Source organism: Pristiophorus japonicus, chromosome 4 (assembly GCF_044704955.1).
Source record: "Pristiophorus japonicus isolate sPriJap1 chromosome 4, sPriJap1.hap1, whole genome shotgun sequence".
NCBI classification, from domain to species: domain Eukaryota; kingdom Metazoa; phylum Chordata; class Chondrichthyes; family Pristiophoridae; genus Pristiophorus; species Pristiophorus japonicus.
Genome location: NC_091980.1, coordinates 307023525 through 307038597, shown reverse-complemented (window position 1 = coordinate 307038597; position 15073 = coordinate 307023525). Strand labels below are relative to the sequence as shown.

At 52.0% G+C, this 15073-nt stretch overlaps 1 protein-coding gene across 1 annotated transcript in view; it reads left to right on the top strand.

Annotated features, from left to right (window-relative positions):
- Positions 1-1658: 1658 nt before the first annotated feature.
- Positions 1659-15073, top strand: part of LOC139262794 (protein Daple-like) — a 273729-nt gene continuing 260314 nt past the window's right edge. The window contains exons 1-2 of the mRNA XM_070877946.1: positions 1659-1995; positions 3487-3587. Of these exons, the coding sequence (XP_070734047.1) occupies positions 1927-1995; positions 3487-3587 (170 nt within the window). The 5' untranslated portion in view covers positions 1659-1926. The remainder of the gene's footprint in view (positions 1996-3486; positions 3588-15073) is intronic.

Below are 15073 nucleotides of genomic sequence, written 5' to 3'. Positions count from 1 at the left end.
TTACAATGTTGCGGGCGGGCGGCGCGGCGCTTTGTTCCTGAGTTGTATCTTTTGTAAAAGTATCGGGAGAGAGAGTGTCCGAGTCACCGCAACATCCCATCGGATCATCGCACCGCACCTCCGTGCGTCCATCGGGAGAGGGACCGGACCCCGCGCCGCCGGACACTCGGGCTCCGGCAGCAGTCGCGCGGTTGCTATGGTGCCTCGTGAGGCTGGCTGAAGTTTTGTTCGTCTGTCGGAGTCCGCCACTAGAGTAACCGCGAGAGAGGCGGGACTGAGAGAGAGAGAGAGAGAGAGAGACTCTCCCCGGGACTGAGAGAGAGAGAGAGAGAGAGAGAGAGACTCTCCCCGGGACTGAGAGAGAGAGAGAGAGAGAGAGACTCTCCCCGGGACTGAGAGAGAGAGAGAGAGAGAGAGAGACTCTCCCCGGGACTGAGAGAGAGAGAGAGAGAGAGAGAGAGACTCTCCCCGGGACTGAGAGAGAGAGAGAGAGAGAGACTCTCCCCGGGACTGAGAGAGAGAGAGAGAGAGAGACTCTCCGCGGGACTGAGAGAGAGAGAGAGACTCTCCCCGGGACTGAGAGAGAGAGAGACTCTCCCCGGGACTGAGAGAGAGAGAGAGACTCTCCCCGGGACTGAGAGAGAGAGAGAGACTCTCCCCGGGACTGAGAGAGAGAGAGAGACTCTCCCCGGGACTGAGAGAGAGAGAGAGACTCTCCCCGGGACTGTGAGAGAGAGAGAGAGAGACTCTCCCCGGGACTGAGAGAGAGAGAGAGAGAGACTCTCCCCGGGACTGAGAGAGAGAGAGAGAGAGAGAGAGAGACTCTCCCCGGGACTGTGAGAGAGAGAGAGAGACTCTCCCCGGGACTGAGAGAGAGAGAGAGAGAGAGACTCTCCCCGGGACTGAGAGAGAGAGAGAGAGAGAGAGACTCTCCCCGGGACTGAGAGAGAGAGAGAGAGAGAGAGAGAGACTCTCCCCGGGACTGAGAGAGAGAGAGAGAGAGAGAGAGACTCTCCCCGGGACTGAGAGAGAGAGAGAGAGAGAGAGAGACTCTCCCCGGGACTGAGAGAGAGAGAGAGAGAGAGAGAGACTCTCCCCGGGACTGAGAGAGAGAGAGAGAGACTCTCCCCGGGACAGACAGAGAGAGAGAGAGAGAGAGAGAGAGACTCTCCCCGGGACTGAGAGAGAGAGAGAGAGACTCCCCCGGGACTGAGAGAGAGAGACTCTCCCCGGGACTGAGAGAGAGAGAGAGACTCTCCCCGGGACTGAGAGAGGGAGAGAGGGAGAGACTCTCCCCGGGACTGAGAGAGGGAGAGGGAGAGAGAGAGAGACTCTCCCCGGGACTGAGAGAGAGAGAGAGAGAGAGAGACTCTCCCCGGGACTGAGAGAGAGAGAGAGAGAGAGAGAGACTCTCCCCGGGACTGAGAGAGAGAGAGAGAGAGACTCTCCCCGGGACTGAGAGAGAGAGAGAGAGAGAGACTCTCCCCGGGACTGAGAGAGAGAGAGAGAGAGAGAGAGAGACTCTCCCCGGGACTGAGACTGAGAGAGAGAGAGAGAGAGAGAGAGACTCTCCCCGGGACAGAGAGAGAGAGAGAGAGAGAGAGAGCTCTCCCCGGGACTGAGAGAGAGAGAGAGACTCTCCCCGGGACTGAGAGAGAGACTCTCCCCGGGACAGACAGACAGAGAGAGAGAGACACTCTCCCGGGACAGACAGACAGAGAGGGAGAGAGACACTCTCCCCGGGACAGAGAGAGACTCTCCCCGGGACAGACAGAGAGAGAGCGAGAAAGATCCCTCCCGGTAGACAGGGAGCCCCGGGGCTGTGAGACCGAGAGGAGCCGGGACACCTGCAGGACACGGTTAGCCCGCCCAGCGGAGGATGTGAGCAGCCCGAGCACCCCCCCCCGTAAGCCCCCGGGACTCCCGATGCTGACGATGGATGTGACTATATCGGAGCTGCTGGAGCGCTTTCTGCAGAGTCCGCTGGTGACCTGGGTAAGTGAGCCCGTGTGGGGGGGTCTGTCTGGGGGTGTGTGTGTGGGGGGGGGGGGTGGGGTGTGTGTGTGGGGGGTGGTCTGGGTGTCTGTGTGGTGTGGGGGGGGGGGGCTCTCGGGGTGTGTGGGGGGGCAGGTCTGGGGGTGTGAGAGGGGGTTCTATGTGGTGGGGGCTTTGTGTGAGAGGGGGTTCTGTGGTGGGGGCTGTGTGTGTATGTGTGTTGGGGGGGGGTGGGGGAGGAGGGAGGGAGGTCTGTGTGTGTGTGGGGGGGGGAAGAGGAGGAGGGAGGGAGGTCTGTGTGTGTGGGGGGGGGAGAGGAGGAGGAGGGAGGGAGGTCTGTGTGTGTGTGGGGGGGGGAGAGGAGGAGGGAGGGAGGTCTGTGTGGGGGGGGGAGGAGGGAGGTCTAGGTGTGTGGGTGAGGGAGGGAGGTCTAGGTGTGTGGGGGGGGGAGGGAGGGAGGTCTAGGTGTGTGGGGGGGGAGGGAGGGAGGTCTAGGTGTGTGGGGGGGGGTGAGGGAGGGAGGTCTAGGTGTGTGGGGGGGGGGAGGGAGGGAGGTCTAGGTGTGTGTGGGTGGGGGGAGGGAGGGAGGTCTAGGTGTGTGTGGGTGGGGGAGGGAGGGAGGTCTAGGTGTGTGGGGGGGGAGGGAGGTGTGTGTGTGGTGGGGGGAGGGGAGGAGAGAGGAGTGTGTGTGTGGGGTGAGGGAGGGAGGTCTGGGTGGGTGTGTGTGGGGGGGGAGGGAGGTGTGTGTGTGTGTGGGGGAGGAGCAGGGAGGGAGGTCTGGGTGGGTGTGTGTGGGGGGAGGGATGTGTGTGTGTGTGTGTGGGGGAGGAGGAGGGAGGGAGGGAGGTCTGGGTGCGTGTGTGTGGGGGGGGGGAGGAGGGAGGGAGGTCTGTGTGTGTGTGCACGAGGAGGGAGGGAGGTGTGGGGGTGGGGGTAGAGGGGATTCTGTGTGTGGGGAGGAGGGGGGGAGGTCTGGGAGTGGGGGTAGAGGGGATTCTGTGTGTGGGGAGGAGGGGGGGAGGTCTGGGTATGTGTGGTGGGGGCTGTGTGTGTGGGGGGAGAGGAGGGAGTGAGGTCTGTGTGTGTGGGGGAGGAGGGAGGGAGGTCGAGCTGTGTGTGGTGGGGGGGAAGGAGAGAGGGGGGGGTGTGTGTGCGCGGGGGAGGAGGAGGAGGAGGGAGGAGGGAGGTCTGTGTGCGTGTGTGTGTGGGGGGGGAGGAGGGAGGGAGGTGTGTGTGTGCGCGAGGGGGAGGGAGGGAGGTGTGGGTGCGTGTGTGGGGGTAGAGGGGTTTCTGTGTGTGGGGAGAGGTGTGTGAGTGTGTGTCTGTCCATTTGTTAAACAACCGCAAATGTTACTTCTCTTCTGGACCGTTTGCACATGCTGCTTGCGATGGATCCTTTGCAGCCTGTTCAGATGCTGGAGATAGGAATTGAAGCATTTTTCTTTTGCACCTGCTAGAAAATTTTAATTTGGGATAAAAATCCTGTTTCAGGTTAAAACCTTTGGCCAGCTGGGAGGGACGAGCGATGAAAAAGTGCCCATGTACATGGATCTAGTCGATGGAGTCTTCCTGCATAAAATCATGTTACAAATGTGAGTTTTTTTTTCCCCTCATTTCGATATGACTTTTTTTTAACGGCTTCTTAGTTTGATCATTGAAAACCACATCCTCAGCAGCACTGAACCTGCTCACGTATCCTGCAATGAACTGATGATAACAGTTTAGGGAGAATCACTGTTGATCTCTTCCCCCCCCCCCCCCCCCCCCCCCCCACAGTTAGAATGTAGCCTTTAACAGAGTCTCCCCATGTTTCGCTGGATCATTCCTGGTTATATAACAGGGATCCCCATCAATCGTGCTGGGATCCCTAGTTCCTTCCGGTCTTAATCGCAAACAGAAAGTGCTGCAACACATTCGGCAGGTCAAGCGGTAGCAGTGGAGAGAGGGAGAGAAAGAGTTAACGTTTCAGGGTTGTTGGCAGTTCAGAGAAGCTTCACGAGGTTGATTCCTGAGATAAACATGGATGGTTTAAAGAGAACAGCAAAGGTGATGTTCGGAGGGAAAGTAAATATGTGTGGACATCGAGAGTTTGGGAAAGGTTGTTCTAAAGGCACTGGGTTCTATTGTGTATGTGACTGACTGATCCCAAACAAACACTTCAGTGTGAATGATTTTAAAAACTCGACTCAAAGTGCAAATTTAAAAAATGCAAATAACATCTTCAAACTGTGTACAACAGCTCAAATGTCATTAATAGCGTTAACTATTTATTTCTGTCTGCAAACTGTAAGCACTGATATCAAATCCCTCCACGGCCTCTCCCTTCCCTATCTCTAATCTCCTCCAACCCTACAACCGACAACAAAAACATGCATTTATATGGCGCCTTTAACATAGTGAAACGTCTCGAGGTGCTTCACAGAAGCGTTATCAGACAAAATTTGACACCGAGCCACACAAGGAGATATTAGGACAGTTGAATAAATGCTCGGTCAAAGGTTTTTCCAAGTAGATTTTAAGGAGTGTCTTAAAGAAGGAGAGTGAAGCAGAGAGGTTTAGGGAGGGAATTCCAGAGCTTAGGACTCAGACAACTGAAGGCACGGCTGCTGATGGTGGAGCGATTAAAATCAGGGATGCGCAAGGGGCTAGAATTGGAAGAGCGCCGATATCCCAGAGTTAACTACTCCAGGCTGCAGTCCAATTCTGGCCTCTTGGAATCCTCGATTTCCATCGCTCCACCATCGGTGGCCGTGCCTTCAGCTGCCTCGGCCCCAAGCTCTGGAATTTCTTCCCTAAACCCCACCTCCTCCTTATAAGATGCTCAGTGTTAAATCTGACCACAATAATCGATTAAGTTTGCATAACATCTCTTTGAGTTTGATTGGTCCTTGGGTTAGATTATTTTATTCGTGGTGGGGGGTGGGGTGGGGGGGAACTTGTACCAAGTTCTGTCCGGTGATATCAGAGAGTTCCCAGTGCCACCTCCACTGGTGCGGTTTAAGCTCGGCATACCCGATGTAGTTGAAGTCCGAGGAAGTGGTGATCAGACTGTCCAGCTGTCTGGTGAGATGGCACCTTGACCATTCTGTCCAGAGCCACACAAGCTAGAGGCAGTATGAGAGAGAGGAGCCATTGAGGCTGTTCTCCTGTGCCAAGTGTCAGGTTTATGGGGACAGACTGGACAATCTAAGGTTCCTCAGCCTCGAAAGGAGGTTCTTCGAGGTGAGCCCCAACCCCCCCCCCCACCCAATGTATGATACTATTCAGATGAAGTATAATGTGGATAAATGTGAGGTTATCCACTTTGGTGGTTAAAAACAGAGAGACAGACTATTATCTGAATGGTGACAGATTAGGAAAAGGGAAGGTGCAACGAGACCTGGGTGTCATGGTACATCAGTCATTGAAGGTTAGCATGCAGGTACAGCAGGCGGTTAAGAAAGCAAATGGCATGTTGGCCTTCATAGCGAGGGGATTTGAATACAGGGGCAGGGAGGTGTTGCTACAGTTGTACAGGGCCTTGGTGAGGCCACACCTGGAGTATTGTGTACAGTTTTGGTCTCCTAACTTGAAGGACATTCTTGCTATTGAGGGAGTGCAGCGAAGATTCACCAGACTGATTCCCGGGATGGCGGGACTGACCTATCAAGAAAGACTGGATCAACTGGGCTTGTATTCACTGGAGTTCAGAAGAATGAGAGGGGACCTCATAGAAACGTTTAAAATTCTGACTGGTTTAGACAGGTTAGATGCAGGAAGAATGTTCCCAATGTTGGGGAAGTCCAGAACCAGAGGTCACAGTCTAAGGATAAGGGGTAAGCCATTTAGGACCGAGATGAGGAGAAACTTCTTCACCCAGAGAGTGGTGAACCTGTGGAATTCTCTACCACAGAAAGTAGTTGAGGCCAATTCACTAAATATATTCAAAAGGGAGTTAGACGAAGTCCTTACTACTCGGGGGATCAAGGGTTATGGCGAGAAAGCAGGAAGGGGGTACTGAAGTTTCATGTTCAGCCATGAACTCATTGAATGGCGGTGCAGGCTAGAAGGGCTGAATGGCCTGCTCCTGCACCTATTTTCTATGTTTCTATGTTTCTAATAGGAGGGGAGTCCTCCCCGGTGTCCGGGCCAATATTAATCTCTCAACCAACATCACTAAAAAAGATTATCTCATTTGTTTGTGGGAGCTTGCTGTGCACAAATTGGCTGCCACATTTCCTACATATCAACAGTTGTGTACTTCAGTGGCTGTAAAGCGCTTTGGGCCATCCTGAGCTCATGAAAGGCGCTATATAAATGGAAGTTTTTCTTCTGCTTTTTTAACGAAAGCCGTGGTTATTTCACACCCATTTCAGATTGAAATTCTGAAAAGTAGCCATGCCTTCTGTTGCCTAGGTCCCAAGCTCTGGAACTCCCTCCCTAAACCTCTCTACCTCTCTTTCCTCCTTTTAAGATGCTCCTTAAAACCTATCTTTGGTCACCTGCCCTAATTTTGCCTTATGTGGCTTGGTGTCAAATTTATTTGTTTTGTCTTTAAACACTCCTGTGAAGCGCCTTGGCACATGTTACTACGTTAAAGGTGCTATATAAATGCAGGTTACTGTTGTTGAAATTGATGAGTGATTTCCGTATGTGGACAGGGACTGTCAGTACACTGTTGGAAAGTCCCAGTTGGCTGCTGATAATTGGAGGGGGACATGGGGGAGGGGTATGTGTGTGATGCAGTGTCACGGGGGGAGGGGTATGTGTGTGATGCAGTGTCACGGGGGGAGGGGTATGTGTGTGATGCAGTGTCACGGGGGGAGGGGTATGTGTGTGATGCAGTGTCACGGGGGGAGGGGTATGTGTGTGATGCAGTGTCACGGGGGGAGGGGTATGTGTGTGATGCAGTGTCACGGGGGCAGGGGTATGTGTGTGATGCAGTGTCATGGGGGAGGGGTATGTGTGTGATGCAGTGTCACGGGGGGAGAGGTATGTGTGTGATGCAGTGTCATGGGGGGAGGGGTATGTGTGTGATGCAGTGTCATGGGGGGAGGGGTATGTGTGTGATGCAGTGTCACGGGGGGAGGGGTATGTGTGTCATGCAGTGTCACGGGGGGAGGGGTATGTGTGTGATGCAGGGGAGGGTGGGTATGTGTGATGCAGTGTCACGGGGGGAGGGGGTATGTGTGATGCAGTGTCACGGGGAGGGGGTATGTGTGTGATGCAGTGTCACGGGGAGGGTGTGTGTGTGTGAGGCAGTGTCACGGGGAGGGGGTGTGTGTTTGAGGCAGTGTCACGGGGAGGGGGTGTGTGTTTGAGGCAGTGTCACCTGTGCGGCTCGACCTTGTCCTCTGGTTAGGATTTAAAGCGGCTCCTAAAAGCTTGGAGTATTGTGGCCAATTCTGGACACCATGCTTTAGGCCTTGGAGAGGGTGCAGACGAGATTTACAAGAATAGTTCCAGGGATGAGGGACTTCATTGATGTGGAGAGAGTGGAGAAGATGAGGTTGTTCTCTTTGGAGCAGAGAAGGTTCAGGGGAGATTTGAAAGAGACGTTCAAAATCCTGATAGGTTTTGATAGAGTAAATAAAAAGAAACAGTTTCCTGTGGCAGAGGGGTCGGTAACCAGAGGACACAGATTTAAGGTGATTGGCAAATGAACCAGAGGCAAGTTGCGAATGAATTTTTACGCAACGAGTTGTTGTGACCTGGAACGCGCTGCCTGAAAGGGTGGTGGAAGCAGATTGAATAATAACTTTCAAAAGCGAATGGATAAATGCTTGAAGGGGAATAATTTGCAGGGCTACAGGGAAAGGGCAGGGGAGTGGGACTAATTGGATCACTCTTTCAAAGACCCTGCACAGGCTCGATGGGCCGAATGGCCTCCCTCTGTGCTGTTTGATTCTATGAATACTGTGGCCAGTGCAGACTATCGAGTGAAGATTCTCACTCGTGTATCCTATTTGTTTAAATGTTCACTGGTGTGAAATGGCGTCTTGTGAATAGAACAGTGGTCCAGCAACACTCTTTCTTGTAATTAAATAGTACTTGTATAATTGAGGTTGTACTAATGTTCGCTGGTTCAATACATGTGCTAAAGAATCTGGAATGTTGGGTTGAAGCTGGCTGGGATCTTGTGAGTTTCACTGGAAGTAATTGAGGTTAAGGCTCTGACTGGCTCAACTGATAAAAAGTATTTTAGGTTCACTTGTAAACCACAAGATCACAAAAAAAAGCAATGTCCTTGTTCTGCAATCTTAATTAGGAGCTGAGCAGTGCCCAAAGCCAGCTTGCTGGGAAGACCCATTATTTCAGTTTTTGTTGGGAGTTGTTGCCTGGTACAGTGGGGCCGCTCCCAGGGCACTCTCTCCGATGGCGGGGCGGGGGGGCGTTGGGAAAGGCCGTGTGTTAGACCTGGAGCTCTGGCATATTGAGCTTGAATCCAACCCGTGCTGACGGGATGGAAATCACTCTGTGGCCTTGCCCGTCCCTATCTCTGTGACTTCCTCCTCCGACCCGAGATCTCTGTGACCTCCTTCAGCCCTGTGCCCCGAGATCTCTGTATCCTCCTCCACCCCTCCTTATCTCTGTGTCCTCCTCCAGCCCTACAACCCTCCCTATCTCTGTGACCTCCTCCAGCCCTACACCCCTCCCTATCTCTGTGACTTCCTCCAGCCCTACACCCCTCCCTATCTCTGTGACCTCCTCCAGCCCTACACCCCTCCCTATCTCTGAGACCTCCTCCAGCCCTACACCCCTCCCTATCTCTGTGACCTCCTCCAGCCCTACACCCCTCCCTATCTCTGTGACCTCCTCCAGCCCTACACCCCTCCCTATCTCTGAGACCTCCTCCAGCCCTACACCCCTCCCTATCTCTGAGACCTCCTCCAGCCCCACACCCCTCCCTATCTCTCAGACCTCCTCCAGCCCTACAACCCTGAGATCATATTCTGCAGTTGTGGGGTGGTGAATGGAACCACAAAATTGCTTTGCACCGTGCCCTGAACCCATGCCGTCTACGGGCGGGCCGAACTTCTGCCGTATGGGCCACACCGGTCGGTCCCTTTGGCGCTTCAAGCGATGGTCGGACGTCCCTACCCTGCCCCCAAATCTCGCTATCTTCTTCCTCTTCTCAGTCCACCCGAGCTTCCCCCGGGGCCATTAAGCAAAACCATGCCTTTGGCTACAGCTTGAGTCAAGCTTTGGATTTTTTCTTGGCAGGGTCCGTGATTCCCAATCTCAAACCCCCTACTGCTAGCTACCCTGTAAGCTGTCTTAATATCCCTCCATAGCCCCTCCAGCCCGTCAACTTTACCCGTTAAGCGGGCGTTCTCCTCCCGGACAGCCTGCTCGTTGAGCTTGGCCTCAGTGACCTGGCATTGCAGGTACTCTCCGGTGCTATGGGAGGTTTCTTCCTGGGTACATCTTTCCTGCCTCTCCTCATGTAACTCATCCACTAATCTGTGGCCCTTGCAGCTGACTATTCCTTTGACTCTTGGAGCTCTGCCTTAAGCTTACCAATCTGCACCCTGAGCAGCTGGACTTGCTTCTGCAAACACAGGAGCCAAATGGCCTTTTCTTTTGCCTTTTTGTGCTCCTTACTCCCCATCCACTCAGCGGTTTTGTCCGCAGGACTCTCAGCCCGCAACAGATCTAACACCCACTGGTATGGTGAGAAAGAAGGAAGGGGGTACTGAAGTTCAATGTTCAGCCATGAACTCATTGAATGGCGATGCAGGCTAGAAGGGCTGAATGGCCTACGCCTGCACCTATTTTCTATGTTTCTATGCTGTGTTACATTAACTTTTCCGAATACATACGAGGAAATCCTATCCCCCATTGCTGATCTCTTGACCTTGAGATCTTCCATGACAGTCTGCTCACTCAAACCGGTGTCCTGCTGCGGTCGCCAGATTAAAAAGAACATAAGAAATAGGAGCAGGAGTAGGCCATACGGCCCCTCGAGCCTGCTCCGCCATTCAATAAGATCATGGCTGATCCGATCATGGACTCAGGTCCGCTTCCCTGCCCGCTCTCCATAACCCCTTATTCCCTTATCGGTTAAGAAACTGTCTCTCTGTCTTAAATTTATTCAATGTCCCAGCTTCCACAGCTCTCTGAGGCAGTGAATTCCACAGATTTACAACCCTCTGAGAGAAGAAATTTTTCCTTGTCTCAGTTTTTTCTAAGTAGATTTGCCCTTGGTGGTTTCGAATCAATGTGGAGGGGGGAGTGAGGGGGGGGGGGCAGGAAGGTGAATGTGGAGGGGGAAGAGGGGAGGCAGGAAGGTGAGTGTGGAGGGGGAGAGGTGAGTGAGGGGGGGAGGCAGGAAGGTGAATTTGGAGAGGGGGGAGTGTGGAGTGGGAGTGAGGGGGGGCAGGAAGGTGAGTGTGGAGGGGGAGGGGGTGGGGGGGGGAAGTGAGGGGGGCAGGAAGGTGAATGTGGAAGGGAGTGTGGAGGGGGAGGGGGGAGTGAGGGGGGGGCAGGAAGGTGAATGCGGAGGGGGCAGGAGGAGAGGCGGGTGGTCGGGAGAACACATCGTTTGTTTCTGAATTCAGGAATGTATTTCCGCTATTTGCCGGTTGCTGTTGGGCGTGAATGAAATAAAATGCTTCAAGAAACAGGAGCTGTTCGAAGGTGGAGTTCTTGGGCTTCTCGCAGTCCACTCTAATTCTCCAAGCCTTTTTAAACCAGAGTGGGTGCAAACTTGTCAGATGTTGGACAACGCCAGTTACCTTGAGGAGTGAACTAACGTTTAATGTGTGCTGTGAGTTTTTGCAACGACATTCTTGCCAAATACTGCCCAAAGGAAATGATTTAAGGCGGTGTTGTGAAGTGTGTCGATGGTCGTGAAGTGTGAAGTGTGAAGTGTGAAGTGTGAAGGGTGTCGGGTGTCGGGTGTCGTGCGGTGTGTCGGTGTGCCTGCAACAGCACAGAGTCGGCCGACTTGTGTAGTTATTTGGTTCGTTTTGAGGCTGAACCAGACTGTTCGCAACCTTGGTGTCTTATTTGACCTTGAAATGAGCTTGCGACAACATATCCACAGCATATCTAAGACCGCCTATTTTCACCTCCGTAACATCGCCAGTCTCCGCCCTTGCCTCAGCACATCCACTGCCGAGCCCTTATCCATGCCTTTGTTACCTCTAGACTTGACTATTCCAACGCTCTCTTAGCTGGCCTCCCACATTCTACCCACCGTAAACTAGAGGTGATCCCGTGCCCTACCAAGTCCCACTCAGCAAGTCCCTGTGCTCGCTGGCCTACATTGGCTCCCAGCTAAGCAACGCCTCGATATCCTTGTTTACAAATCCCTCCATGGCCTTGCCCCTCCCTATCTCTGTAATCTCCTCCAGCCCCACAATCCTCCGAGATGTCTGCACTCCTCTCATTCTGCCTCCTTGAACATCCCTGATTATAATCGTTCAACCATTGGTGGCTGTGCCTTCTGTTGCCTGGGCCCCAAAAACTTGGGAACTCCCTCCCTAAACCTCTCTACCTCTCTCTCCTCCTTCAAAGATGCTCCTTAAAACCTACCTCTTTGACCAAACTTTTAGTCACCTAACCTAAAATCTCTTTGTGACTCGGTGTCAAATTTTTTGTCTTGTATCATTCCTGTGAAGCGCCTTGAGACGTTTTACGATGTTAAAGGCCTGTATGAAGATCAATTGTTTTATATTTTGTTTGTCATGTAAATGGTGGGTTTATCTGTTGAGAGCAGCTTTGTAAATAATGCTGGTGATGAGTACAGAAGGCTTATTGTCTGATGTCTCGTGTTATGGACCTGTTCCTTGGAGACTGGTTAGCAATCTATGAGCTGTTCAGAGAATTGTCTGGTGCTTTGAACTCTGCCCATCCATTGCTGCCTGTCTGTGAACGACTAGCTTTCAGGAGTCCCACACTTTGGGATCCAAAGACAAAATGGAGTATTTTCTAAATGGCGAGGAACTAGGAGATTTGGCGCCCGCATTCACAAATCACTGGAAGCTCGTGCACCGGTACAAAAGGTAATCACAAAGGCTAATGGAATGTCGGCCTTATTCTCAAAGGGGGCTGGAATACAAAGGAGAGGAAGTGATGCTTTCAGTTGTACATCATCATCATCATCATCATCATAGGCGGTCCCTCGAAGCAAGGATGGCTTGCTTCCACCCCAAAAGGGGATGAGTTCACAGGTGTTTCAATGATGGACCTATATTCCAGATCCTGGAATGCATCTTGAAGGGTGGACGGTGCGGGCTGGCCCGTGCTGCCCCTGGGCCCTCTCCTCTTCTGGGCCCAAGATTCATGCCTCTCCTGGGTCCCGGTCACTTCCCTCTACGGACTTTTGCCGCTCCTTCGCCCCTCCTGCTGTGCCTGCCCGCACTGCAATCAGCGACCTGGCTTCGAAGCCGTCGCCCTCCTGCAGCAGCACGCGCTGCTCCCTGCCGTGGTATACCGCCGCACGCTGCTCCCTCCAATGGCCCCGGCCTGCTGATGGTCTTTCAGTTGTACAGAACCCCGGTCAGAGCCCATCTGGAGTCACTGCATTCAATTTTAGGCACCCCCACCACAGGAAGAATATATTGACCTAGGAGGAGGTGCAGCGTAAATTCACCAGAATTATATCTGGGCTTAAACAGTTAAATTATGAGGGCAGGTTGCGTAAACCTGGCTTGCATTCCCTTGGATATAGAAGATTGAGAGGTGATCTAATTGAGGTGTTTAAAATGGAACCATAGAATGGTTGCAGCACAGAAGGAAGCCATTTGGTCCGTCGAGCCCGAGCTGGCTCTCTGCAAGAGCACTTCAGCTAGTCCCACTCCCCCGCCCTTTCCCCCAGAGCCCTGCAATATATATTTTTTCAGGTACTTATCCAATTCCCCTTTGAAAGAAACGATTGAGTCTGCCTCCACCTCTCAGGCCGCACATTCCAGATCCCAAATACTCACCGCGTAAAAAAAAAAAGTTTTTCCTCATATCGCCTTTCAATCTTCTGCCAATCACCTTAAATCTGTGTCCTTTGGTTCTTGACCTTCCCGCCAGTGGGAACAGTTTCTCTCTGTCTGCTCTGTCCAGACCCCTGAAGATTTTGAACACCTCCATCAAATTTCCACTCAATGATAAAAGGATTTGACTAGGGTACACATGGAGGAACTATTTCCTCTGGTAGGGTAAATCCAGAACTCGGGTGGGTGGGGTCAGGGTGGGGTGGGGGGTTCAAGCTTACAATTTGGGCTAGGCTGTTCAGGAATGAAATCAGGAAGCACTTATTCACTCAAAAGGACAGTGTTGAATTTGATTGTAGCCCATGAAATTTTATGCCAAGTTGCCATGTTTAACTTTCTCTGATAAAGTATCTAACTTGATTGTGTTTTGGACTTTGGACTAGAAGGTTGAGTTCAGATCGCAGCCTGTGCTATATGGCCTCTTAACTAATTGTATGAAGTAACTTGGAAGAGTGTGTGTGTGTGTGTGTCTGTTGGTGTATGTATGTGTGTGTTGGTGTTCGGCATGGCTGCAGTGTTCTGGTGGGCACATTCATGTTGGTTTGGGCAAGACCCATCAGTAAATGAAAGCTGCCATCGCGACTCTCCTTTATGCATCCACTGCGGAGTCGGCCCGCCAGAGTGAATGGGCTGAGTTCCACTGCACAGGCAGCCAAGCCTTGCAAAAACTGCTTCTATTCAATATACGTTCCATTAGAATCGCCTTTGCCCAGGCTATGATCAGGGAGTGTTGGCAGAACTGGGGGGGGGGGGGGGGCAGGCAGTAAAGGAACTATGATTAATCAGGTTCTCTAATTGGGTGAGGTATCCTCAGCACACTGCACAACAAAACGGTTTGATTCAAGTCTGTCCCAGCACCCATTAGTCTTCCTGTCTACAGTGCACTATCTCAGAAGGCACTGACCACTGATGACTGGCTCGGTTCCCATCAGCTACCTAACTGTGTCAACACTGCTCAGTTACTAATGTCTGTCAGGGCAACAGCACAGAGAGCATTGCCTGCTGATGTGTCAAAAAACACAAAGCAAGGCGTGCCCGGGCAGGCTTGTCTTTAACCCTTTAGATAACTTCAAGGGCTGCTTCATATCTCCAGAATGATACTGTTCCGGGGCTTAGAGGGTTAAATTACCAAGACAAGTTGCATAGACTTGGCTTGTATTCCCGCGAGTTTAGACGATTGCGGGGTGACCTAATCAATGTGTTTAAAATGTTAAAAGGATTCGATTCGGGATTGATCAAGAGAAACAATTTCCTCTGGTGGAGGGCGGAATCCAGAAAGAGGGGGAATAAATCTTAGTTAGAGCCAGACCATTCAGGGGTGATGTCAGGAAGCACTTTACACACAAGATCGTGGAAATCTGGAACTCTATCCCCCCCCCCCCCCCCCCCCGGCCACAAATTGAGCCAATTGGTGCTTTCAAGACTGAGATGTGAGGAGGATGTAAAGAGGCTTCAAGGAGATATAGAGAGGCTAAGTGAATGGGCAAGAACATGGCAAGTGGAATATAATGTGAAGTTATCCACTTTGGTAGGTAAAATAGAAAAGCAGAGTATGTTTTGAGAGAGAGATTCGGAAATGTTTGGTGTTCAGAGGGACCTGGGTATCCTTGTACACGAATCACTGAAACTTAACATGCAAGTACAGCAAGCAATTAAGAAAGCAAATGCATGTTGGTGTTTATTACAAGAGGACTTGAGTAAGAAAGAAATACTGACTTGCATTTATATAGCACACTGCACGAGTGTAGTCACTGTTGTAATGTAGGGAAATGTGGCAGCCAACTTGTGCACAGCAAGCTCCCACAAACAGCAATATGATAATGACCAGAAAATCTATTTTTGTTATGTTGATCGAGGGATAAATATTGGCCAGAACATCAGGGATAGATAACTCCCCTGCTATTCAAAATAGTGCCATGCGATCTTTTACGTCCACCTGAGAGGGCAGACAGGGCCTTGCTTTATCGTCTCATCCGAAAGATGGCACCTCCAACAGTGCTTTCTCAGCGCTGCACTGGAGAATCAGCCTAGATTTATGTGTTCAAGTTCCTGGAGTGGGACTAGAGCCCACAACCTTCGAGGCGAGTGTGCTACCCACTGAGCCACAG